The 26,468-nt window shown below is 44.3% G+C and overlaps 1 protein-coding gene across 5 annotated transcripts; it reads right to left on the reverse strand.

Moving 5' to 3' along the window:
- Positions 1-365: 365 nt before the first annotated feature.
- Positions 366-26,063, reverse strand: ppp1r13bb (protein phosphatase 1, regulatory subunit 13Bb). Of its 5 annotated transcripts, none has more exons than XM_086061693.1 (19): positions 25,387-26,063; positions 25,039-25,160; positions 19,010-19,157; positions 17,583-17,702; positions 16,995-17,065; positions 15,152-15,253; positions 13,229-13,397; positions 12,114-12,313; positions 11,740-11,904; positions 11,413-11,605; positions 10,085-10,219; positions 8,205-8,332; positions 7,640-8,099; positions 5,839-6,614; positions 3,152-3,283; positions 2,948-3,081; positions 2,642-2,808; positions 2,289-2,488; positions 366-1,900 (listed from the first exon to the last, which is right to left on the reverse strand). In XM_086061693.1, exons 2-19 carry the CDS (start codon positions 25,045-25,047, stop codon positions 1,859-1,861), a joined length of 3,351 nt encoding a protein of 1,116 aa, XP_085917819.1. In that variant the 5' UTR covers positions 25,048-25,160; positions 25,387-26,063; the 3' UTR covers positions 366-1,858. The 5 variants fall into 5 exon arrangements, with proteins under 5 accessions (XP_085917819.1, XP_085917820.1, XP_085917818.1 ...); XM_086061694.1 differs by having other exon boundaries at positions 11,764-11,904; positions 13,229-13,403; XM_086061692.1 differs by having other exon boundaries at positions 13,229-13,403; positions 25,387-26,061.
- Positions 26,064-26,468: the final 405 nt, after the last annotated feature.

The following is a 26,468-nucleotide window of genomic DNA, read 5'->3' on the forward strand; positions in this document are numbered from 1 at the left end:
TCTAAATTGTTTTCCAGAGCTATAAAAAAATATTATTTTTATTAAAACAGATTGTAGAAAACGTATTAGTCTTTTGATATTGTAGTTATTTCCTGCATATATATATATATATATATATATATAAATTGTTTTAATATTAGAGCCAAAAATAAACATAAAAGTACACTAACAAAGCTTGTCATTTTTAAAACCTTTGAATGATCTGTATTTTTGTCAGGTAAGGATTACTTAAAATGAAAAAATAGTGAATAAGCAGTTAAATGCATAAGCATAAAACGCACAAAATGCCTTCATTGCTACTTGTGCGCCCCCTAACGGTAATTTAGCGAATTGTGTTATGTTGGCGTCACAAAGTCACAATTGAGTCATGCCAGAGCTTCACTTTTATTGTTCACATTTACAGATTTTGTATTTGTGTCGAGTACAGCATTAATAAGAGAAAGCCAACCTCGTCCGTCCGGCAAACAAACAATGGTAGGACACGCCTCCTCGCGTTATGTACACTTTGGGAATCCACTCGCACGCTCGGGGATGAAAAACACACCGTGGAGTTTTGGGACGACACGCATGTACCACAACGTACATGCACGGGAAGGTGACGCGTCAACGAAGGCGAAAGTTCTGTCGGGTGAGACTACTTACTTTTTTTTAGGAACACGTTTGGTTTTGTCGCTCCTGTGACATTTGGTGAGCATAAAAATAGGAAGGAACACGAGAGTGTCATCAGCAGCACCGTGTTGGTCCTGAGATTGAAAGGCTTGTCACGGCCACTGCGAGAACAAGCGACAAATGCGGGCTGGGATGCATTTCGATGAATAGAAAACGGATCCGCTGACGCCGGGAAAGCCAAATTTGATTTCCAATCAATTCGACTCGCGTTGGTTAGCATTTCATGCTATCAATACGCACTACGCACAAAAAGTTAGGGATGCTTTTCTGTCACACTTTCAGTCTGTGGCAAACCGTCACATGTTGTTTTATGCATTAGGAGTACATTTAAAGTGTCGGAAATGAGCTTGAGAAGAATTCAATTAACTCGCATCTTCCCCGACTCTGCGGGTGACGCGCATCCTTATGTTGACTCAAGATTGAAAGTCTGGATGTTTTTTTTAGACAAGTCAAAAGAGATCACTGTAATGAAGTGCAGAGAAAACTGGTTTGCCATGAAGTTAAGTGCAAGCAGATTCATTTTTGTTTTATTGACCGGAAAATTTGCGGCTTTTCTCAAGACCTTTGATCCGTGAGAAGGTCAAATTAAGTTCACCTGTAAAGGCAATAATTCATTTCAGGTTCATCTTGAAATGTCACCCGTAACTTTTTGCAAGTAGTGCCGACCTTGCCTTTGTTCTGATGTGCTAGGTAAAAATTACTATATATATTTTTTTTAAGTACACCCGTAACATTTGTAAACATAAACTACCTATTGCAATTTTTGGTGGTTTAAAAAAAAAAAAAACTAAAAACATTTGGGTTCCCATTCCTCTCAAAAGGAAAACAAATCTGCTTTTAAAAACAAAAAAAAAAAACGCAACTAAATGTCACATCAGCAACATGGCATCGTTATTGTCGCTCTGCAGACTCAAAGTGAGCACACGAGGGGAGAAAAAGATGGCAGAAGAGAAGAAGGAAATACTGCGGCGGGCGACAAGGGTTACCTCAAACAGCTGCACTGTGTAACGGGAGCAACGGGACAGTGATGGCTTCGAAGTGACCATTTGGGGGCGTGTGCGTGTGCGTGCGCGTGTGTGTGTGTGTGTGTGTGTAAATAAATGGCAACAGGGCCAGGGGAGGAAATGGCCACCAGGAGAAGATCGATGAGGCTCATTTGTTCTCTGCTCTTTGTTTTAGGAGTGCGACGCTACGCCAAGGTGCGCTGGCGAGGTTTGATCCGAGGGTAGAGCTGCAAAAAAATAAAAAAATAAAAAATTTGAGAATTAAAATATTCCGTTCCGTTCCGTCTTCAATTCCGCTTATCCGGGGTCGGGTCGCGGTGGGCAGCAGCTTTAGCAGGGAAGCCCAGACTTCCCTCTCCCCAGCCACTTCAGCCAGCTCCTCCCGACGGGATCCCGAGGCGTTCCCAAGCCAGCCGTGAGACGTCGTCTCTCCAGCGTGTCCTGGGTCGTCCCCAGGGCCTCCCGCCGGTAGGACATGCCCGGAACACCTCCCCCAGGGAGGCGCCCAGGAGGCATCCGAACCAGATGCCCCAGCCACCTCAACTGGTTCCTCTCAACGTGGATATATATATTAAAAAAATAAATAAATAAATATTTGTAAAAATGTATAAATACCCCGAGCAGGTTGCGCGGCACGTAGCCCTCGGTGTCCTCGAGCTGCGCCCACCACCACTCGGTCTCGCTGTCGTCCTGCCGCCGCAGGACGGTGACGGCGTCGCCCTCCCCGAAGGACAGCTCGTCCTGTTTATGAGCCTCGTAGTCCCACAGGGCGTACACCGTGCCCTTGTTCATCACGCCCATCTTTTCCTGAACGCCTGGCGCCGGGAAAAACAAAAAGAAAGAACCAACGCGAGTTTTAAAAAACGGGGATGGGGCGGGGCATGACTTGCATTTGCATATTTTCACAGTTGACTGCAGTATTGTAGAGCCGAACAGGACATCCAGAAGTGGACCGTCATTTTGTTTACCGTATAGGAACTGCGAGCACTGGATGAAGCCCTCCTCCATCTCCTCGCACTTATCTGCGGCCGTCTCCACGTCGCTGATGGTGCTGGCAAAGATGGCCGCCCCCGACTCCACCAACAACTTGCACAGGTGCACGCTGTTGCACGAGGCGGCGCAGTGGAGTGGAGTCCTGCTCGCAAAAAAAAGATACATCAACGCATGCTTATGGTGAGTGGACCAAAACGGCCCAAATTGAAAATAAATGAATAAAGAAAAAAAAAACGGAAAATATAATTCAAAAATGAAATACAAAAAAATATACTGCTGACCATCCGTCGCTGTCAGCCGCATTGACGTTGACGCCGAAATCCAGCAGGAACTTGACAATGTGGTGGTGTCCGGCGCACACGGCGTTGTGCAGCGGGGTGATGCCCTCGTCGTTGGCCGTGCTGGGATTCTCCACCTGGGACGGACGAGGAGCCGCGTCAGCGCCAGCCGTTGCTCATGACGCAATGGCGAGCTCGCCGACGTACCTCGTAGATGATCCTCTGCACCAGGTCGAACTCTCCCTCCAGCGAGGCGTCCAGTAGGAGAGCCAGAGGGTTGAACTTCACGCGGAAGCCGTGGCCGGTGCGCTCCGACGCCGGCTTCTTTAGGTTGGTGCGCTTGAGGGGACAGGAAACAAGACTTTTCAGACGATTCAAATTTGTAATCGTAAATTAATCGCATGGCTTCAGTAGTTAACTCACAATTAATCGCAAATTTTATATCTGTTCTTAATGCACAGTAAAAAAAATATTTATAAGTTTTCATACTCTTGTTAACTCTTTGACTGCCATAAACGTTATAAAACGTTTAGCATAAACCTAGGGAAGGGCGCCGAGGACGTTAAAAGACGTCCCCTATGTTTTTTTTTTTTTTTTTCAAAAACGGGTGCAGGAAAGCCTTGGGCAGCTGTGCTGAAAGAATCAGGCTGATCTGATTAGTCAAAGACTCGTTTTGGCCCCTAGAGGGCAGCGATGACTCTCTTTGCACAAGGTTGGATGGGCCGCCCACCGTGGGCGTCAGTAGAAGACGTGAGGCGGAGCTAGAGTGTTGAGGAGACAATGGCTGATCCAAGCCACAATGGCTTGACCAAGCAACCGGTTACAAGCAGCTCAGCTTGAGCATTTTTTTCAAAGACGGAAAGCATCAATCAATACTAAAAAGCGCATTGATGTCAACGATGATGATGACAACGAGCTCTACGCCAAAGTTGGAAGCTTTGGCGTGACTGTTATGAACACGTAGTAAGCCTCACGGCTAAGCGCGGCTAGCGCGGCTAGCGCTGCTAAGGCCGGAAAACGCGCACAATAGCCGGCCGGGTACTTCTACACAATCGGACATTCGATCGGGCGATGGAGAGTTGGCATCGACCAATGCAGATTGATGATGATGATGAAGATGAAGCTCTACGCCAACGTGACTGTTATGAACACGTAGTAAGCCCCACCGGCAAAGCGCGGCTAGCGCGGCTAGCGCTGCTAAGGCCGGAAAACGCGGAGCTGCACAAGCGGACATTCGATCGGACAATGAAGAGTACCCCGAGTCCAATGCATATTCATCGGAGGAGCGGGTACAGTCTGATCACGGAGAAGACACTGTTTCTGGACTACGATGCCACCATGAATGGAGTGGATAAAATGGATCAGAACATCTCCTACCAACCCGGTATAGCAACTGAAGGACACGGGGAAGCGAGACGTAACACCACCGTAACGTAACCGTAGCATGATCCTGATATTAGACTTGATGACACACTGCAGTATATACTTGCTATTCCCCGGAAAAAAACGGCCGGCAAGAAAGTGGCGCACGCGAAGAGGCAATCTTGTGCAAATGCTGTTGCGTCTCCTTGCACGCAGGAGAGTGTTACAAAAAGAAAAACTGTCGTTGAAACATCCACATATTTGTAAATAGCACCACAGTTGCACACATTTGTAAATAGTTTGCCAAATTGTTGTCAAATTGTTACACTGTTGAATGTAAATAAACGTATTTTGCTATCAAAAAACACTTTTTCATTCTTGGTGGTAGTGTTTTATAGAAGTAAAGCACTATTTAGGTGTTTGTGGCATCATTCATGGACAAAAAGAAGTGTCAAATTCACTAGAATGCATGAAATAATATCGTTTCACTAAAAGCTTGATTTCTCCGTATTTTGGTCCAACACAGGCGAAATTGGGTCAAACTAACCATTTTCTATTGTTGATTACTAAAGAACGGAATAAGGTAGAAACAAACTCTTTTTTTCTGATGAAAGATGAAAGTCCAATCTTTCATTTGGTAGTACGTGTGTTTCCATAGTCCAAACAGAACATTTTCTGTGGACCTTGAAAATCAGTCAAAATGCTTAAATCGGCTGGCACTGGCGGCATCCCTTTTCTGAAAACGTCTGGCAGTCAAAGAGTTAAGTGGAAAGAAATGTTAAACTAATAGAAATATGGCTGCATCTTTTAGTTATTCATACAGCAATGTCAAAATAATTCATAGAATTGAGTTAAAATTAATAAGACGTACTGTACAAAAAAAACGAGTGTGATATTGATTTGCGTTGGTCATTTTTCTGCCACTAGATGGCATAATTGCATTTGTAAGACGGTGACAGCACAGCATTTTATTTTCTTATTAAGAGTTATATAATCTTTAACATAAAGCACATTTTTAAAATTGTAAAATACAACTTGACCCCAGTCTCCACAAATATATGCATTATTATTAAATTTATTAGTGCAAAATTTGGACGTGGGCGTGTCTGCTGCGTTGTGACTGAAATTCCCCCAGTACAGAATTTCCAAGTAAGGGGCGTTAAAGGAACTTTAAATTAACTCAAAATTAACGCACTAATTTGGACACCCTTAAAAAAATGAAATAAACTATAATGTACTGCGTAAAGACCCTTGTGGAACACCACTTGTAAAGTTTGTTTTGTTCCTATAGTGGTGATGAACCCAAATTTTTATGTGGCGAGGTTTTCTTGCGCAACATTCGTAACCTCCAAATGTCTAAAAGGTTCAAACTATCTTCTCCCATGCATCGCTTCAGCATAGTTCTTCAACACCAATGTACTACTTTCCTATTCAACAGGGCTTTGTTGCCATCTTGCAGCTTCAAAAAGAAAAGAAAACCTATGAAGGGCGTGACGCTATTTCAAATCGAGTTCTGCATCTGCGCGACTCACCGACGGTTGCGTTAGCACGATGCCGCTCTCCTCTGGCGACGTCACCTCCGGCACGGGGCTGGGCAGCAAAACCTGGGAGGTTTCCACATTATTGTTGTTGTCGTCGTCGTCGTCGTCGTCTTCTGGTCCTTCCTCTTCAGCGGGGTCCAAAAGTCCTTCAGGAGGCGGCGGCAGCGGCTGGTTGTCGTTGGGATCGATAGACGACGCGTCCGATCCCTGCTCCTCCGACTCGGGCGGGGGCGGCGGGGGCGAGGTGTCCGGGGGCAGGTTGCCGTTGTCAGTGTCCGCGGCCGGAGGATTTGCCGGCTGGTAAAATGGCGTCCCGTTGCCGGCGCCGTTGCCGCCCCCTGATCCGGCGCCTCCTTCGATGCCCCCTGCCAGAGTGTTGAATCGCTGGTAGAGAAGCTTCTGGATGTTGGGGCCGCTCGGGCCCTCCGGTTCCGTGATGGAGCTGCGCTTCTTGAGCGGCCTGGGAGCGTTGGCCAGCTTTTTGCGCAGCACCTCCAGGTCGGCGTCGCTTTGGTAGCGCATCGGCGAGTGCACCATGGGCGTGAGCTTGGTGGGGCTGAGCGGCCGGGGGATGTTCTCCACGCTGGGGGGAGGAGCCGACGGCTCCATGAGGCGTAGGCCCTCGTGATCCTCCGCGTCGCCGTCCGGCGTATCCTCGCCGCCGCCGCCGGGTGGACCCTGGAGCAACGGGAAGGCCCCTCCGGCTGGGACGAAGGGCAGCGGTGAGGGGGGGGTCGAGTTGGGAGGGAGGACAGGCTTCCCATACACTATAGAGAAAGGAGTGGAAAGTTTCAAACGTTTTTTTACGTTTCTTTGCTAGGCACCATTTTGGTCAGGGGTGACAAACTCATCATGTTGCGGGCCACATCGGAGTTCGTGTTTATGATTGTGAACATTTGGCTCAGTGGCGCAAAGTATCATGGCCTGGAGTTCACAATGCCGAAGCGGGTGAAAAGTGTTTTTTTTCTTTTCTTTTTTAAACAGAGATGTTTGCTGGTAGTGGCCAAAACATCCCTAATTCTAATTAAAGTGCACTAATAAATTAACCACCAGAGGGTGCTAGAACTACACAAATGGAATACAAGCTTGCCTTTTTTAACAGACATGCTGGTTTTAATATCATGACGAGAGCTGTCAAAATGAATCTATTAATCGACAAGTATTCGATTATCAAATTAATCGACAACTATTTTATAATCACGAGACAAATACGAAGTACAAAATAAACACCAATCACTGGTTATTAAACAGGAATCAGGGAGGGGGGGATTCTTTTGTAATACACTAATGCAAAGTTAAAATGAATCTAATTAGTCAATGAATCCAATAATGCATAGATGAATCGGTTCTAAAAATATTCGATAGTGACAGCCCTAATGCTAATGCTAATTTACGTTAGCCAATGTAACACGTTTCGTGCTAAATGTTAGCATTAAGCTAGTGGATTTTAGACAAAATTACGTAGTTTAGTGCAAGATTCTATTTTCCTCAAAGTCAGTATCCTCTTTCTGGACAGCGGAGGAGTGAAACCAGGCACTTAAAATGCTTTCAAATAAGTAGTGTACAGTTATAAAAATAGGCCGCCATTTTTTCAGGATTCCCATTCTTTCTCCCTCTATGGGCCATCGTTTTTTATGTCTATTGGACAGGTTGTGACTGTTAAGTGAATATCGTTGCTGTGTGCTTGTGGCATCTGCAATGACAATACATTTGATTCCATTCCATTCTCATGTGGTCTCGTCGATTTTCACCCATCACGGGTGGTCCCGGGATGACAAAGATCGTCTCTTACCTGCTTTCAGTGCAGGTTTGAGTGGCTGACTCTTTGGCGCCGCCTGCTGGAGGTACATATGATAGATGGAGCTGGAGTTCATGGTGGCCGGGCCCTTACGAGGGGACTGGGGTCGCGACCCTCTGTCCGGAATGAAGGGGCGCACGGCCACGGCCGGCGGGTGGTCTAACCGCTCGCTCATGCCGGGCGGGAAGAGCGGCGCGTGGGGCTGGAAGGTGGGACTGGGCGGCACCGAGATCCGCTGCTGGATCTGCTGCGAGGACGAGCCGGTGGTGGGCGGCACGCGGGGCCAAGCGGGCGCCGGGGGGTTGGGTAGCTGGCGAGGCGGGGGCAGCGGCGGCGCATCCTTGCGGCGCTCCAACGAGCTGGCCGAGTTGGCCGAGGAGAGGTGCGAACCGTACGGCGGCGGTTGCGGTTTGGATATGGAAGGGGACGTGACGGCCATTTTGGAGTCGAGCACCTGTGAGAACACATTTAGGCTGTGACATCGCCCGACGGGAGCTGCAAAACAAGCCGGCGCTCATCCACGTACACGTTTAAGAGGATTAGAAGAAAGCACGCTGACCTTTTCTGCACTTGAAGCGGCAGGGGGCCCGGAAGGGGAGGTCTTAGCCTGCGTATCCGAGTCTCGTCTCTCGGGAGGTTTGAGGGACGCGCCCGTCTTACCCACAGGGGGCCAACCGGCGTCGCTGGCTAAAGCACAACAAGCAAGACACAATCAAGTCAATACTCGAGGGGGAACAGCAGCTGTAATGACAGTTTATGCCCGCTAGAGGTCGGTCAAAATGGCACATGCATTCTGTTGGTTAATAACTAAAGCAAAACCATTTCAATACAGTTGGTTCAATATATGAATGGTTAACATTGCTAAATGATAAAAAATAATAATAATTAGAATTTAATATGTCAGTAAGATGTGAGTATTCACATAATGTACATAAGGTAACCAATATGAATGAACTAGGATATGAAATTGGACTTAATAACAACCAATAAACTAGAAAAAAAAAGCAATAAAAACAATACAGATAATTAAAAAAAAAATCAAATAAAGAAATAAAAATTTAAAAAGGAAATAAAGCAAGAAGAAATACATAAAGCACAGAAATAAATATGAAAATACATATAATGTACAGACAATGAGGAATGCAAGAAGTATGGCTAAAACAAACAAGGAAATTATCATAATTGCGTGACAGTGATAAAAAATATATAATAATCTGACGGACCCACAAGCAAACTCTTACAAGTACAGTCTCTTAATGCTAAATTTTTGAATTAAGGCCAGATAAGATTAACATTCATTAGTCCCACAAGTGGGAAATTGTCATTTGGGAACAGCTGAACTCGGACTGCTGTGGACCCTAACAGATTATTCGGCGTGACTAATAAAGCTTCACCATGAACAAGTTTTATTCCTTGTCATGTCAAATGCTCTGCAAACCAAAAGTGTCTCCCTGCGTTTGACACTGGGACAAAATAGCGGCAAGATAAAAAATCAGGCAAGCAGGTGATGCTAAAAAATTAGGAGGGAAAAAAAAAAGCCCATGGATGTGTGGATGACCTTAAATCAAGCCAGTAAATGTTCTTGTGAGCCTCTAAAAAGCACCTCAGCGACAACATTTGCACGTCAAAGCATTTCAAGATGTTAATGACAATCAATCCCAAGAGGGAAGAAAAAAAAAAAAAAGGCTAGTTAGTGCGACCTCTTGCCGGGCCATCGGCAAGTTCTGTTCTCCCACATGCAAGCTTGAAACTCTTTACGTAGGAACATGAGGTCGTTACGGTGGTAGAATTACTGGATGATCAAAACGGAAAAATGCAGTGGAACCTCCAAAGTCGAGTTGTGTGCTTCTTTGATGGCCAACAATGTTAGAGGGTCAATGTGACTCGCTCTCCATGTGAGTACATTAGTCAAATGACTGTGAGGGGGGGGGGGGGGGGATCATCCCCCCTTGGCCCCATTTTATGCCTCTAATTGGATTTTTTTAAAAACACACATTGCCCGATGAAGACAACCAATCGGAAAGCGGAAGTTGTGACCAACGAGGAGTCAAAAGTTCAACAGAAGGAATAGGACAGATCCCGAGACAAAACAAGGGTGAATGGTGGAGCTTCATTCCGAAGAATTAGCAACATTTATGCTCGACTGTTAAGTTGATTAATTATTTTATTTTTCATTGGTTGTACATGCAAAAAAAAATCCAACTTCAAACCGGTATTATTAAATTCTCCCAGCTATTGTTGAAGTTGTTTGAACTGTAGCGGTCTCGAGATCTTAAAGTGTCATGAGATTATTTTCCATCCAATTTGTGTTGAACTCTCAATTTGCCTTTCACGGCCATTTGACTTTGGAGGTTCCACTTGTTGTTGGTTTTATTTTCAAGCAAATGGTTAAGATGTCTGCGTGGGAAGATAAAGCGAAGTGAAGAGAGGCTTTCTCACGGGACGTGCCGTCAGAGCCAGTGGAGGCTCCCGGACCCGGGCGAGACTCCGGAAGGGGCGGGGGCAGCGGGTCCACGACGATGTCTAAATCAGACACCTTCCAGGGGCCGCCGGGGGGCTTTTGCATGCCACCGTCTGCCAGCGTCCGCCCCGCGACCCCGCGAGACACAAACATCACCGACACGACACGACACCACCAGCACATTGACACACGAGAGGAGGAGAGGAAAAAAGTGGAAGGACGGGGAAAAAAGTCACAGTGGAGACGACGACAACAGCACACAGAGGAAGAGAGCCCAGTTAGACAGGAGGAAGGAAACAGGATTCAAAGTACAGGTGGGAAACATCCACCAGGAAGTCGCGTATTGCGGGGAAGCAGTTGGTCATGCAATGACACAAGGACTATTTTGTCCATGTGCGTATGACTACTCTACTATGGAGGACCAAAGCTGCCAAAATTAAAAATGAATGAATCAATAAATAGAAATTGAAAATAAAAATAGATCAAAAAAATATAATAAAAAAATGATAAACAAAAATAAATATATACATAAAATTAAATATCAATAAATAAATAAAAATATTAGTGGGTCAATGGAACTCGCTCTCCATCTGATCCAACATTTTCGTAGCATATTGGAAATACACAATTAACAATTTGAAGCAGGAGGTTGCAATTAAAATGTTTTAATTTGTTTCAAATATAATACAAATAGATTTTAAATTAATTAATTTTAAATTAAACTAATTTTATAAATAAAAAAAATTAAAAACAAGATTCAAAAAATAAAAATAAATGTGGAAATAAATACCAAAATAAATACATGAATGAAAGTAAATAAAAACGCTCTGCTCTTACATTTATTTATTTATTTCATGCTGCCTACGCTCTGGCAGGAAGAAATGTTATTCAAATGAAGGGGCGGTCCTAAGCGTGTCTTGGGTTGGGCTCCGCCGTTGCAAACTGCCTTTCAGTGGTCGAGAGCGGGTCGGCGTCGGCGAACAAGGACGTCTCGCCAGCAATGGACGACTATCTTGTCCACTGTCACCCCGATTTGTTGTCGCAAGTTGTCTCGTTTTTTTAATTTTTGTATTTAGTTTGACTTGTATTTAATTATTTATGCGTATAAATCTTGTTTGTTGTTTTTATTCCCATTAATAATTGTTGTATTTAATTTTTCAATTATAATTTTTTAGATCCATTTTTATTTTCATTTTTCTTCATTTATTTTATCCATTTACTTTACTTGAATTTTGGCAGTTGTGGTCCTCCCTACTTTACAGTCACATTTTACGAACCACTTCAAAGTTTGACTTCGTGGACCAACCTGACTTGGCTCGGCCTTGGTTGGCTTGGTTGTTGACGCCCAGAGTTTGCGGCTTGAGCGGTTCGGGCGGCAAAGCGTAACCGCCGTCCTGTCGGGTCGGCACGGGAACTTGGATGTAGGGACCCACGGCGGCCACTCGGCCCAGCGTGCCGGCGGCCGGCTGCGGGGAGGGCGGCCCGTTGGCCTTGTTGAGCTGTGAGAGGAGATAAGACCGAATATAAATCACACCCCAAAAATGTTTAATATCCATATTTGGATAAGATTTGGGTTATTCTGTGGGACATTTGCGAGAGACGTTTGAGATGTGTTGAGCGCTTCTAGCCTTACAGGGAGGTTCTCTTTTTGACGTGCCTCAGCTTTTTTCTTGTGGAGGCGCTCTCGCAGGTCGCTGATGCGCTTGTCCATGAGCGTCACCTCCATGTTGCGCTTGTTGAGGAGCTCCTTCTGCTGCTGCAGCTTGCTGTTCTGCTCCTGGTTCAGTTTGTTGCGGATCTGACAAAAAGGTGACACGTCAGCGTCAATCATATTGAACCGCCGCTATGGCCGTTTACCATTATTATGTTAGCATTATGCTAACGAAAAAAAAAGTGCGGATTCAGTTCAAGCGTTTGCACTGATTGTAGAAAGAAAAAGGAAAAGGAAAAGTATGTGGTGTGTGTATATTGGCCGACGGGCCACACGTTTGCTCGATGTTGCAGTACCTGGAGCTCCTGGTAGAGCTTGCGGAGCTCCAGAGCGGCCGTGCCGGTCAGCTGGCCGCCCAGCGTGGCCTGAATGCCGTTGAGCTTGCCCCGGCGCAGGTCCTCCAGCTGCAAGCTGAGCTGCTCCACGCGCAGCACGGCCGCCTGCAGCTCGGCCTGCTTCTCCTGGAAAAGGCCGCTCACCTGCTCGATCTCTGCCGCTGGGTGGGAAATCGTGTTTGTTTCGTCCGTGAAAAGCAAACAAAAAATAATTTCGGCAACACAACCTTTTTCACCGGACTAAAACTAGACCAGGCGAACACCCTCGCTAAGAAACAAGAACTGGGACTAAAGACGAGATGAAAATGTACTTCATTTAATAAAAACTGGAGTAAAATCTATGGAAATTTGAGTTCATGGACAAAAACGAGATAACAATTATTTGATTTTGTTGTAAAATCTTGTCATGTGACACAACCCCTTTCAATCTGCAGCTAGCAAGTGCAACAATGCACAAACATGGGACAGACAGGAGGTGGCTTCATTATGAAAGTAAAAAAAAAATAATAATAATAATAATGCAAAATATAGTTATAATGTAACATTAATCCAACGGTTCATAACGTTCCAACAATAATGTTAATCCGACCTGCTAATTTACGAGCTCATAGCGTGGAGCAATAGTAGCTACTTGTTGATATACTGTAATTGTGTGTCAAGTTGTTTTTTTATCAAAAAGATGAGAAAGAATTTCATGCAAAATAGTTTAAGATACGAAATGTTCAACATAATCTGCTGACAAAAAAAAATACAGGGTTAAATGATTGTCCTGACTAAAACGTTGATAGTTTTTGTTGACTAAAACCAGACGAATAAAATTATGTTTTCTTGGACTAAAATGCTGGATTTATAGTCGACTAAAAATGGACTAAATAAAAACGGGATTTGGTTGACTAACTATGATAAAAACTCAAATGCTGCAATTACAACATTATTGAATTAAGTCCAGTCTGTAGTCTGAAATAAAAAATGCAAACATGCTCGCGAGCGCCATCCGAAGACTTATCAAACATGAAGACACCATTTAGGTCAGTGTGATCCCATGCGTGAAGTTGGCATTTGAAAGATGTACGTACACAGGTTGCCGTTGATGACCTTGCTGTAGTCCACCTGGCCCCGCATGGCCCGGATCTTCTTGAGTTTGGCCTCCTGGCTCTCCACGCGCTCCTTCAGCCGCTGCAGCTTCTCGCTCTCGGTGGCCGTCTGCTGCTGGCGCCGCTCCTGCTGCTTCAGGTAGCGCAAACGCTGCTCCTTCGGCGCACGGGCCGCAAAATGGCAAGAATGAATTGACAAGCTTTTCAAAAAAAAAAAAAAAAGTCGATTTTGATCCATTTGAAATGCGGTTGCGAGTGTTAAAACTACTGAAAAGAAATGATGTGGTCACAGATTTTAGCCCCTCCCTCCCTCCCCCGACGGACATTGTAGTATAAAAGAGACTCCATCTCGCAATTCAATTGTCGGTCGGCTGTGCGGAGACTGAGGCGGGTCAAATGACTTCATCTCCATCCGACTGAGAAGTGCTCCAGTTCTCAGCACTAAAATAGGAAGCGACGGGCCCAGGTTTCCAAATGACTGCAGGGCTTTGGAGGGGGGGGGGGGGGCTTTTCAGGCACTACTTGCGTGGGTTTCATCTCGCGTGACTGACCGACAGGCCACAAACGGTGACGAGGTGTCAGAATGTGCCACAAAAAAAGGTTGAATGCAATCGAGGTTACTCATATTCCATTCCTTCGGAAAAATGTTGCTCCCGCGTTGCACCTAATATGGAATTTGAGCATTCTCGAAGGTGCCTAAATAAGCACAGCGACGTGAACGTGTCGCAACGGAGTGCACGAGGGCAGACAGGACAATACCAGCGCGGTGACTCATGCTGCGTCCCACCTCGTTTGTTACGTAACGTTCGAGCGAGTACGGACGGGGGGTCACGCCACAGACGTTTCGAGCTGCAGTCGCTGAAAAACAAAACATGGTGGACAACCTTTTTTGTAGGGGTGTCGGGCAATTATAATTTTTTTATCATCGTAATTAATTGCATGACTTCAATAGTTAACTCACGATCAATCGCAAATTTTCTATCTGGTCTAAATTTACAAAAAAATAAGTTTTTTCTAAGTTTTTATACTCTTGTTAACATAAAAGTGGAAACAAAGTTAAATTATTAGAAATATGGCTGTATCTTTAAGTCATCGATACAGTAATTTGATAAATCATAAAATTGAGTTAACATTAAAAAGATGTACTGTACTATAAAAAACGAGTACAATATTTATTTGTGTTGAGGTCATTGTTCTGCCACTAGATGGCATTATTGCATGTGTAAGACATTGGTGACAGCTCAGTGCATTTTTTTCTTTTCATATTAAGAGCTATCTAATCTTTAACATGAAGTGCACATTTTTTCATTGTAAAATACAACTTGACCCCAGTCTCCACAAATATATGCATTATTATTAGTACATTTTGACATGGACTGGAATTCTTCTTCTTTCCAAGCAAGGGCCAGTCATCATCGCGCGTAAAAAAAAAAAAAAGTAACGTTAAAGGAACTTTACATTAATGCACTCGTTTTTTACACACCCCTACTTAACAAAAATAAATAAAAGTTTTCTACAAAAATGACTAGCACTACTTTACGACAACAAAACGACACCCCAGTACTCAAACATTCCTAATTTGGGCCCCTCTTAAGTTAAGCTAAGTGAATTTGGTGCATTAAACCTCCTTAAATCATCACATCACTCTCATGGTTTTCAACAGAAACAAAAACAAACAAACGACAAGCACTCACAATAATTTCACAAGCAAAACAATGAACTTAGCTGCAGTTTGTGGTGAGCAGATTTAAGAATTAAAATTTCAAGAGGAAAGCTCACGCAAAGACAGCGAGTGTACGGTTCCGTGACGGATGAGAGGCTCGCCCACGAGTGTGCGCGCGCGCGCGTGTGGGGGGGTCGAATCAAAGATTTATTGAGCGTTTATAAAGACCGTAACGACGCTACCTTGGCGACGAGCATCTGCTGCTGGGCCTCAATTTGCTGCTGCTGCCTGCTGGCCATCTCCTGCAGCTCGGAGAGCGTCAGCTCCACGCGCTGGTTCGCCACCTGCACGCAAACGCACATCGACTACCTTCAACTGAACATACGACGTTGGCGGCAGTCGCCAGTTGGGCTTCTAGTTTAACTTCCACGACAGTGAACGAGTTAACACATTTGAAGACGCTTCAACTGACTCCCAAAGCTGACTTTTTTTTTTTTTTTTTTTTTTTAATAAAAGAACATCTCCAAAAGCGATGAGGAGGCTCAAATGAGGCAGACGAGGCAAAGCGGGGGAAGACTCACGCAGCCACGCTCCAAAAGGCACCGAGGCGACACGGCATCAGTGTCGATTCCCCCGAGGGAGATGGCGACGACACCGCCCCCCTCCCCCCACCCCCCTCCCCACGTCAGACAGTGAGAACCACTCGACTGATCCCACCACAAGCCACGAGAGATCCAATTCCAACTCTGGCTCTTATTCACGGTGGCTGACAACCATTAAGACGCACTCTCGCATTCCTCAAATCAGCGACTCTTGGAGATCATGCGTGTCGTCTCGGCCGACGCAAAAAATTGTGCTGAGAAAAGAAAATCCAAATGCCCGAGTCATGTCTCTCTATGCCACTTGCGCTCGATTTAGAAGGCTTTACGAGGGCCGCTTGTGGCCGCCGCCGCCGACCCGGAAGTTGTGGCTGGATCCCAAAGCAATGATCCTCTTATATCATCGTGCAGGCTGACTGATATAATCCCTTCAAATCGAATATTTGCAAGGGAACCGAGACGCAGTTTCACCTCGCTCACTTCCGAGGGCAACAGACAGCTTGTGGACTTGTTATGACGCTTTTCTCAGCACAGTCAGGTCAAAACGCCGTCATGAGAGAAGGAAGAAAAAAAAAATGGCGTCCTTCTCCACAGTGCTTTTCTCTTTAGCCCGAAGGACAAATTAGTTTCAATTCCTTGACCGCATCACTTTTCTATTGTGAAATCTGGGACAGATGGTCCGAGCCAGGGAGCGAGAAAGGACTCCGTGCCAGAGGCTGCTTTTATCAGACGCAGCTACAAGCGCGCACACGCACACGCACGTGCACGCGCCTTAACATGCACAGAAAGCTTACACCTGACAGGGGCACTGCTAACAGGTTTAAGGGGAACACTCTTCAAAAATAACACAATTAAAGTCATGCATTACAATTTGGTGTAGAAAAACGATACCAGTAAGAAAACAGCGAGGAATGTTCCCTTTTATTGCAAATATAAAATGGAAGGTACTTCATTTTGTATATGGCGCTTTTCTATGGAGGACCAAAACTGCCTAAATTCAAAATAAATAAAAGTGAAAATAAAAACGGATCTAAAAAATTAATATAATTAGAAAATTAAATTAAAAAAATAAATATGGAAATTTGTATTCATTTTTATTTGCACTTTTAGTCATTTATTTATTTATTTAGTCATTAATTTTTTATTTTGGCACTTTTGGTCCATACTGCCAGGTCGAAATGTTATTCAAATGAGGGGGCGGTCCTAAGCATGTCCTGGGCTGGACTCCGCCGTTGCAAACTACCTTTTCATCGTTCGAGTGAGCGGCTCGGCGAACAAGGAAGTCTTGCCGGCTCGCATTGGAGAGCTCCAGCAATGGTGGGTTGCGCTGGCAGCGGACAAGATGGCCGTCCATTGCTTGGAGCTCACCACGCAGGCCGGCGAGAGACTTCCTTCTTCGCCGTAGGTGGCTTTTCTAAGAGTCAAAGAGATAAGATGGTGACGTTTCGTGTGCAGGCTTTTTTAACCTCCCTTTTGGGATTCTCACCCCGTTCTCGTTGTGCTTCTCTCCGGCGTTGCCGCTCCTCCGACTCGTTTGATCCTGGGACTGCTGACTCCCTGCCGGGGCACAGTCGCCATCGGTGGCGAGTCGGGAAGAACGTAAGCATGGTGATACTCACTCACTCACGCTCACACAAACATTCATGGTCAACGAGCACTGTCAAGTTTGAAGAGACGCTGATGAGATCGCACACGACACGGGGGGACGCGGGAACAGGGACGCGCCGTGCTGACTAACTCCAGACTTTTGACATTTTCTTCTAAAAATGGGCAAAGCCTGACGCAAATACATGAATATATTATTCAAAACTACACGGGAAAATACAGAAGGCTGACAGTAATTTGAGATTTAAAGAGGAACTTTAAAAAAAAAAAAAAAAAAAAAAAAGCTCATGAATATTAATGCAAGGTGTGATCATATGCTGACATCAGGCAAAGCGCAAGAGTGGAAGCGTGAAAGGCACAAAAATTGTGACAATGGCGAGGAGCACGAATGCAGAATTCCCTGATGACCCTCTCTCGCATCCAAAGCAGGAGAAGGAGGAGACTCCGGGAAGGAGGGTTTGACGCTTACCCTGGTCGCTGCTCTCAGTCGGGGAGTCTTCGTGCCGCAGGAAGAACTTGACCTCCTGCTTGCGAGGGCCCCATTTTTGGAGATGTTCGTACATCATGTGCTCTAATGGGATGGCTCGCTCTGCACACACAACAAACATGTCAGAGAGCTGAGACGCATATTAGACTCCACGTCACCATTTTTTTCTACTAGTGTGGCAAATTAATGGGGTTCCCATCCAAATGTTTTGACATTTTTAGCAGGGCTGTGTATAAAAAAAAAGATTTTTTTTTTAAAAAATCGATATTGAATCGATTTTCCTTTTCGAGCATGATATTGATTCACAAAACCATGAATCGATTATTTTAATATCTCTTTTTTTTTTTTCACATAAATTAACAAGAAAATAGAATTTTAAAGGCCGATTTTTTTTGTATCTTACTGTTTTCGTGACATTTACTGTTCACATGAATTTAAAAGCATTTTCTTACATTTATGAAATACCTGATTTATTGCACTTTATGACAATTCAGAATCTTATAAATTTATTATAATTATCGAATTATAATTATGAAAACATTTTCATCTCATCCATGCTTTTCAATGTTTGTGTAACACTTAAGTGATTATAACACGTATTATTTTCATTAATAAATAAATAATTTAATCAGTTAACTACCTCTGCAAAGTTTTATTTGGAATTTAATGTTTGTTTCTCTTGACAAACGTGTTCATGGAACGACACGGGGACCTCCATCTGGATATCAAGAAAATGGAACAAATGCCCAAAAGGATTTCCATACATTTGTGGCGACAAATTAACATTAACAGAGGTCAGTGTTAGCGCATATGTCAGCTTATGTGAACGAGAGAGGAGTATTTAAAAGTAAGCAAGTGCTACACGTTTGTATTTTATACACGGTGAGAGCACACGAGGCAGAGGTTTTTTTTTACTTTTTTTTTTTTTTTTTTTTTAATAGACGAGACATGCTTTGTCAGGCACCAGCTCAACCCCAACTAAAGCCCCCATTTGTCTGTGATGGTGCTTTTGCTTTCAACTGCGGAGTGGCCCCTGGGGGAGGGGAGGGGGAGTGGGGGGGGGGGTTATATGGCGACGGAAGCAAATTGTTTGCGAGGAATGCGTTGTGACAGCGCTGCGGACGGTCTGTAACGAAATGTAATCCCTTTCAGATGTTCGAGTTTGCCGATTAAGAGGATTAGCCCAACTTTCTTCTTTGCCTTGTATTTTCATTCATGGGCGAATTATAGATTTTTCTTTACGGGACGTCGAGAGATGAAGAGAGTCAAGTATCCACATGGGTGAGCGTGGGATGCCAAAAAGTGTTTGGAATCACTTCATATCCAAACTATATATTGAGTTCACTGCCACAATGTAGCACCCAAAAAAAATAATAATAATAATTCATCCAAATGACTGCTGGTCTTACCGTTGCCTCTCCAGACCTCGGCCAGGTGGCAGCCGCTCTCGCCCGGCTCTTTGCAGAACTCGACGACGTCGCGGCATGTGGTCTCGGGGGTGATGGGCACCTCCGTCATGGCCTGCTCGCCGTCGCTGAGGTACACCGTTAAGATCATCTGAGGAGGACCAGGATGGAACGTCAGTAAAGTGCCGTGACTCACCCACACACACACACAAAAAAAAAAAAAAAAATTATATATATATATATATATATTAAAAAAATAAATAAATAAATAAATTAAAAAAAAGAGCAATGATGATGACATTTCCGAATGAACAATACTGAGCTCTTAAAATAATAAAAAATAATAATAATAATAAAAAATAAATAAAAGAAAAAGTGCCGTGCCTTTTTTTGGACCCACCGAAGTCGGAACTTTCACAAGTGCAGTCAACTGATCCCAAAAAAAGCGGTTCAAATTGCCGTTAACTCACAATTTTTTCGGCAAAAATATTCATCAAAAGTCAAACCCAAACGTGTGACAATTATCTTAAGAGCAGAAATTGAGAATTACTTGCATCCATTTAAGCGCACATCTTAATCACATCTTAATCACAGGATATGCAGACATGACCCGCATTGCCTCCTTATCAAGACAAAAACCCCGATTAGAGACTCGCCAACATCACAAACTAAACATCAATCAACAAATCCCCGACTCAACTCGTTTGTACAACGCCAAATGAAGAGTGGACTTCGTATTGATGCTTGTGACTTTTAATAAGAGCATCATGTAAAAACCTGTGGGCCTGGCTCCGTTCTATGCTGGATCCCGTCCACCACAACTGAAATACCTCCACACACACACACACACACGCACACACACACGCACACACACACGTGTGGCATGTTAGCGACTCGTGTCTGTGCACGCCACAGCTGTTGACTATGATTACGGCTTCAACATGCACGGTTTGAAGTGCGCCGTAAAGTGTTACAACACGTCTCCACATGCTTGTTTGTGTTCCTCGCGTATCAGAATTTGGACAGCCTACGCCCGTTTTGTGAAAACCTTCCAACGGCGTTAACCATAGTTGCGATATCTTCCATCTCGCACCGTGAGGCGATTCGACGCCCTTTGAACGTGCGGTTTATCAGGCAGGCCAGCACAAGGTGAAGAGGCAAAGTGCACTGAACGCCGCCCTGGTCAAATAGCAGGTTTTTTAAAGTATGTTAAAGGCCTTAGCTTGCATCTGATGAAGAATTGCTTTACCAGGTTTGTTTCACGCCAAATCAACCAGTGGGATTAAGTTACCAAGCAGATTTTGATTTGAACGAAACTTGGCATATTTGTTGATAGTGACGGCACACCACCAAATCTCAAATTTGAGGTAGATCGGAGCAGGGGCTTGGGAGCTACGGTCCACCGAATTTTGACATTTTCAGCAAAAAGGGGCGTGGCTGCTAGCTCAATATTTACAAAACAGTTATTGTTGGAAATTGAATTCAAACAGGATTCCATATCTGCATAATCATTTAGAAGATTGGTACATATTTTACTAACTTGACCTTTTGACCTAGAATTAGATCTCAAAATTGACTTTGTGGATCATGTGACCTTAAAATCGGTTTGTGAAATGTAATCTGTCACATGTTCTCTGAAACTGGTTGTCATTCGCCAAAATGAAAACGATACAAGATGAGTTTTCAACTGTGGGGTACGTTTAGTTACCAGATAGGCAAACAGATAACCTAGCTTATCGCTTATACTACTAAATTTAGAGAGGCTGCCTCTCACGGGCACTATCGGTACTACAGAGGTCTGATTTGGGGGAGGAGCCTCACGATCGCTGGTGGAGGTGGCAGTGTTGCTCATTTGCGAGTCCACCAAAAGAAAACATTGTGATTTTGTCATCGTGTCTCTCACATTTGAAAAACTGGTTGAAGATTTGAGAGCGGAATGCTGGAAGTTGCTGAAAATGCGACTTGAAAGTTGACCGGTGCATCGAGCGAGCGTCCTCGTCCTCACAGCGCCAGCGTGCATCGCGCTCACAGATCACAAAGAAACATTTAAGCGACCTATAAACTTGCGCTGGAGGAATTTCTCCCAGTCAAAGCTTCTGTTCCCAAACGATTGCATCCAACAAGGTCAATAAGATCAATAAGATATGAAAAACGAAAAAAGATAATAACTTAAACTTCACTTCTCTCAAAGTTTCCGACGGCACTCAAATGAATTCCTTTCAACACCGATCAGGGGAAGATGCAGATGTGGGTCAATGAGCATTCGTATTTCACGTACTTTATGATACAAATATCTCTGTCGTCATCTCTTGCTAAGCCATTTCTCCATAATTCAAGCATTTTTTCCAAATAGAAAGGAGTTACAACCAGATTTAAAAAAAAAAAAAAAAAGATGTTTTCAAGCCAGCGCCATCCAAGTCCATCAAAAGGCAAAACATGAAGAAGACATCACGATTTGCGAGGCTGAACTTATTAACGCCGAGTGGCTCAAAGTATGCAACAGAAATGTGGACACCAAATCACTCCGTAAGCCCTAAATCGAGTCCAATCCGAGCGAGCGCTGGCGAGATACCAACCGCCCTTACTAAGTTGCGTCTGCCGGCGCTCGTGGCTCTTCGGGTCGCCCTCCTTTTTCGTCTGATCTCCCTCTTTGGCGGCCGCTGGAGCTCCTTGGCCCAGACGGGATTGTCCTTGGACAGACTGAGCAGGCTGCGCAACACGATGGCCACGAAGCGCTTCATGGTCCGCGGCGGGACGGCGGGTCAGAGCGCGCTAAGCCATCGCCGGCGAGGAGCCCGCGTCGGGAAAGTGACGGCGATGCTCTCTTGTGCCGCAGAGGAGACTTGGGAGGCAAAAAAAGCATTGGCTTTGTGGGGGGGGAGGGGACGAGGGGGGGGGGGGGGGGGGCAGAGGCTAGGAAGGCAACAAACACTGAGGGAGAAGAGAGAGAGCGAGCGAGCGAGCGAGAGAGAATCGGCTCCATTAAAAGTGCTTGGTCATTTTTTTTGGTCTTGGTTTCCACGTGGCTGCTCAAAAATATTTTTCACCTTCTGGAGGTCACATCAGAGACAATATGGCACCTGTACAAAAGCGTGTTTCAGGATCAGCGGAAAACTGAAGACCAAAAGTGTTATTTATAAGGCTGTCAAAATGAGTGCATTCATTTGGAGTTCATTGAAAGTGCCTTTCACGCCACAATTTTTTTTTAACGCTGTACTGGGGGAATTCCAGTCGCAACGCAGTCCAGACACGTCCACATCAAAATTTTGCACGAATATATTAAATATTATTGCATATATTTGTGGAGACTAAGAAGAAGAAAAATGCAATGATACCATCTAGTGGCAGAAAAATGACCTCAACACAAATCAATTTCACACTTTTTAATTTTTAACTAGGGGTGCTCTGATATGATCATCTGAGAGTAAGATCGGTCAATTCCAATCACATTATCTGTATTTCCCCCCCCCCCCCCCCAATTTATTTATGGTGAGTGAGTGCCATTGGCTATATTATCTGAAAAAACAACAACATATAATCACCTTAATTTTAGACTTATTTAGAATGTTTACTTATTCAAGAGAATTACTACAAAACCCTTGCTGGCACAAAGCATCAACTATCAGTAAAAAAAATAAAAAATAAAAAACTTTTAGTTACACAATCTTTAAAAAAAAATATATTTTTAACTCAATTGTATGAACTATTATGCAATTACTGTACCAATGATTAAAAGATGCAGCCCTATTTTAGTTTAACATTTTTCCCCACTTTTACGTTAAGAGTATGAAAACGATTTTTTTTGTAATTGTACATTTTATTCATTCATGTTATTGTACATTTAGAACAGATATAGAATTTGTGATTAATTGCGAGTTAACCATTGAAGTCATGCGATTAATTACGATTGGAAATTGTAATCGGCTGACACCCCTGATTATTTAACAAGTTATATCCTTGCTGACAATTTTATGTGGTACAAATTTTCTTCTTCAGTGAAGCTTGTAGAAACGGAAACACTTCTGGGGCCGATTAGCCACCATCTTTAAAAAAGAAAAGAAAGAAAAAAAAAGAAGCAGGTGTCGCTTTGATTGAGTGATGACTAATGTGCATCCGAGGCTGCTAGAGAGGAAGTCAAATGAATAATGCAAAAAAGAAAAAAGAAAAAAAAAAAAGAGTGGGGAGGTCGGTCGGGTGGTTGAGAATCAAGCAGGCTTGATTGAACATGAAACATGTCAAACGTCTGATAACAAAAAATGTTCCACTGCAAAGTCGCACAGATGACAAATTGGACATTCCAGTGTTAGCTACAGCTGTAAATCGCGCTAAGCGCAACTCGGCCGCGTGAGATTAACACCGGATGACAATTTCGGCGCCCTTCACAACAGAGGCCTGCAACTGGATGTGCCGGCATCCCATTGGCTGGCGCCGTCACGCAACGCAGCCGGCGCAGGCTCCGCTATCTGCTCCACCGACTCTTTGACTTGATAGGCTGGCGGCGCCACGGGGTGCAAACGTCCAGCGGGGGGGGGGGGGGGGGCACGCATGCTCTGCTTCCCTCCTGGGAAATGTTCCTTCACTAATGGCAAAGTCCACACTACGCAATATTCATATTTGCTCATATCCATATAACAATTGTCTACGGTATTTGTCCATTCCAGCTGACATTGATTCCTACCTATGGACAATAAACTTCAACTTCAACTTTTTATAGTTTGAAGTGTCACAAGAGCAACTTTTTTTTTTCTGCATCACAGCCAAGGCTTGTTTTCTCCACTTTTTAGTCAGAAACCAACGTTTTGGGTCAACCTAAAAAATATTCTACTGCTTGCCAAAGAACGGAAAAAGCCACAACTAACTTTTTTCCCCTGGTGTTTAAATTGACACAAAAGTGCTAAAATATGAGAAACTCTTAACACTTGTTTGACTGTTAAGAAACATTTATGCGGGTCCTCGCTTTCAGTTCACTTCCTACGGCGGCGGCACAAAACGTGCACGTTGGTCAGAACACGCCGTAGTCCATCAGTAACCTAAGCTAACACAGTTAGTCGTCATTAATCCTGTGAATTATTGTATAAAGTTGAAAGCCACGTAACCACTTCTTTTTCATCACCGCTGCGCAAAATACTTTGGTCACCTCAAAACATTCTGTCACGACTGTCCTAAACCAAGGACGTCCTGCACAGATCAAATAAACTGGAACTGATTATTATTTCCATTATCTCCTAACAAAAATGCGTCACAGACGTGAAATCCAAATGTGGCCGTTGACCCGCCTCCCACCGACAAATCCTCGCAAAAGCGCATTGGCGTCCGTCAAATGGATCCCACCTCAGCGACATGTTCCATGTTGGCCTCCCCTTGCAGCGGGAGAGGAGCGCCATTCTCTCAAACTCTTCCCCGGTATTGTTCGGCACCAGGTTAACAATAGGACGTCCTGACAAAGCGCCACTCCCATTGGCGTATTGTGTTGCTACAGCGATACGTGGGAGTAGATTCTCATTCATTTAGGTCACGCCAATTCACAAAAAAAGTCTCGTCCAATCAACGCGACTGGACTCTCGGTTGTTACACACAACTCACCTTTTAACGCCAGAAGGTTCTCAATGGTGCAACAGCAAGCACTATGAAATTGCTCATTATCAGATAACCCTGGCTGGTAATTTTCACGAAGAAAAGTGGAAAAGGTTTAACAGAAATGGGCTGAAGAATTCAACACCGAGTAGATGAACAATTTACAGATGATGCGATAAATTTCTATCCATTTCCGTTGAACCTGTTGACTAATTTAAGACATCCCCGCATACTAGTAGGACAACTTTGGCATACTGGTTTGACCAAATGTTACAATTGAAGCACTGGGCTGACTTTACTGGTAAGTGTTAATTGTATTCTCGTCAGCAAAAAACGTTACTAGTAAGACACAGTCCTACTACTGTGTCCTTCTCATTCTTCTAGTAAGGACAAATCCCGTACTAGTACACGGACCGAGACATCGGTTTTCTAATACATATAGCCAAATTCTGACTTACCGGCATCATATTGGCAGGTCCAAATTGGCATCAGTAAAACTGGCAATAAGCAAATCCCCGACCTTCCCTGAGATCAACTGTGGTCAGTCACACAGACAGAACCAAGCGGCCCTTCGGTCCCTCTGTGAAGCACACACAAAATAGAAGATTGCATCAAACGTGACAGTGGTCGAGATGCACAATTACAGTATAGCAGCAAGCAAACAGTGATGTCAACAAAAGCCTTTAAATGGCCCAGGCGTGGCTCCTGGACAGCTGCAGCTGCTGCTCCGAGCTCAGCCATGAAACGCCTCCAAATGCACGACTGGGACTTCATTAGGAAATGAAAAGAGCCTGGAATTTACTCACCGCTGTCAAAGGCGAATCATTGTCTGTTGTGAGGCTGTTGTTAGGAGAGCCAAACGAGCCGACTGTCATCCATCCGTCCAGCTAGCTAGCTAGCTCACGCCCAGCTAGCGCCGTCTCGCGAAGATGCTAATCCGCGCTAGCCGCCTCCAGCTGCGGCTACGCGGGCGAGAAATCTCCGCCCTCGCCGCTTAGGCTCGGCGTTGGTTGTCGCCGTCGACGGAGAAGTCGTAAAAATGGGTCGAAAAAAAAGGTCGAAGGACTATCTTGGCTTATTTTCGATTGTGGCGAATAATCGCTAGCTGCTTGCTTAGCTGACGAGTGCTAGTGAGAGAAATTCCACCGCTGGGTTGTTGACAGCGACCGGGCGGGCGGTGCTTAGGCGGCGGTGCTTAGTTACGCGTGTGTGATCCAGGAGGTAAAAGTGTAGAAAACAAACATCCATCCAGCCATTATCAGAACCGCTAAAAACAATAACAAGCTTGTCGCTATGCGTGCTGTCCTTCATCAAGTTAAGAGTCCCCCAGAATTGTAATCGACAAATTAACGCTGTAAACAAAAACTAATTTGAAGACACGTGACCAGTGAAAGTGGTACTTTTGCGGAGATTCGCGCGGTCTACATCCATTATCGGACACACCATTCATACCTGCTAGCTACACGCGCCGTTACATTACTAACAAGCAGTCGTTCTAGCAAGTTTAATTATTAATGTATTACTATGTTTGTTGTCCTAACTAGTAACACACCACATCACTGTGTATTTCTCCGTTGGTGTTTAAGAATTTTTTTTAATGTCTCTATCAGATCGCCTGTCCTTTAAAAAGGCAAAAGAGCCACGCAAAATGCTGTTTTAAAAAAGTAAAATGATATTTACGGTCCCCAAAAAGATGTCTGGGTCAAAACATGGCTTAGAACATTGACTGCAGCACCTTCCCCTGGTCAACTTCACAAACCTACAAAAATACTTCCCATTGATACATCCATCATCTGAACGCATATTTAGCAAAAGAAAATAACTTTTTTTTTTAAATGCTGATCCAAATGAGGACTGTGGCTTGTATGTCCTTGAACATTTTATAAAG

Source organism: Leptonotus elevatus, chromosome 18 (assembly GCF_054856555.1).
Source record: "Leptonotus elevatus isolate MCC_2025b chromosome 18, RoL_Lele_1.0, whole genome shotgun sequence".
NCBI lineage: Eukaryota > Metazoa > Chordata > Actinopteri > Syngnathiformes > Syngnathidae > Leptonotus > Leptonotus elevatus.

Coding starts and splice junctions, on each gene's coding strand:
- ppp1r13bb (XM_086061696.1), bottom strand. CDS start 21,747: ATGAAGCGCTTCGTGGCCATCGTGTTGCGCAGCCTGCTCAGTCTGTCC. Junction 15,254..16,994: donor AGAAGCACAACGAGAACGGG/GTGAGAATCCCA, acceptor GTTTGCGTGCAG/GTGGCGAACCAGCGCGTGGA. Junction 1,901..2,288: donor TGCCGCGCAACCTGCTCGGG/GTATTTATACAT, acceptor ATTTTTTTGCAG/CTCTACCCTCGGATCAAACC.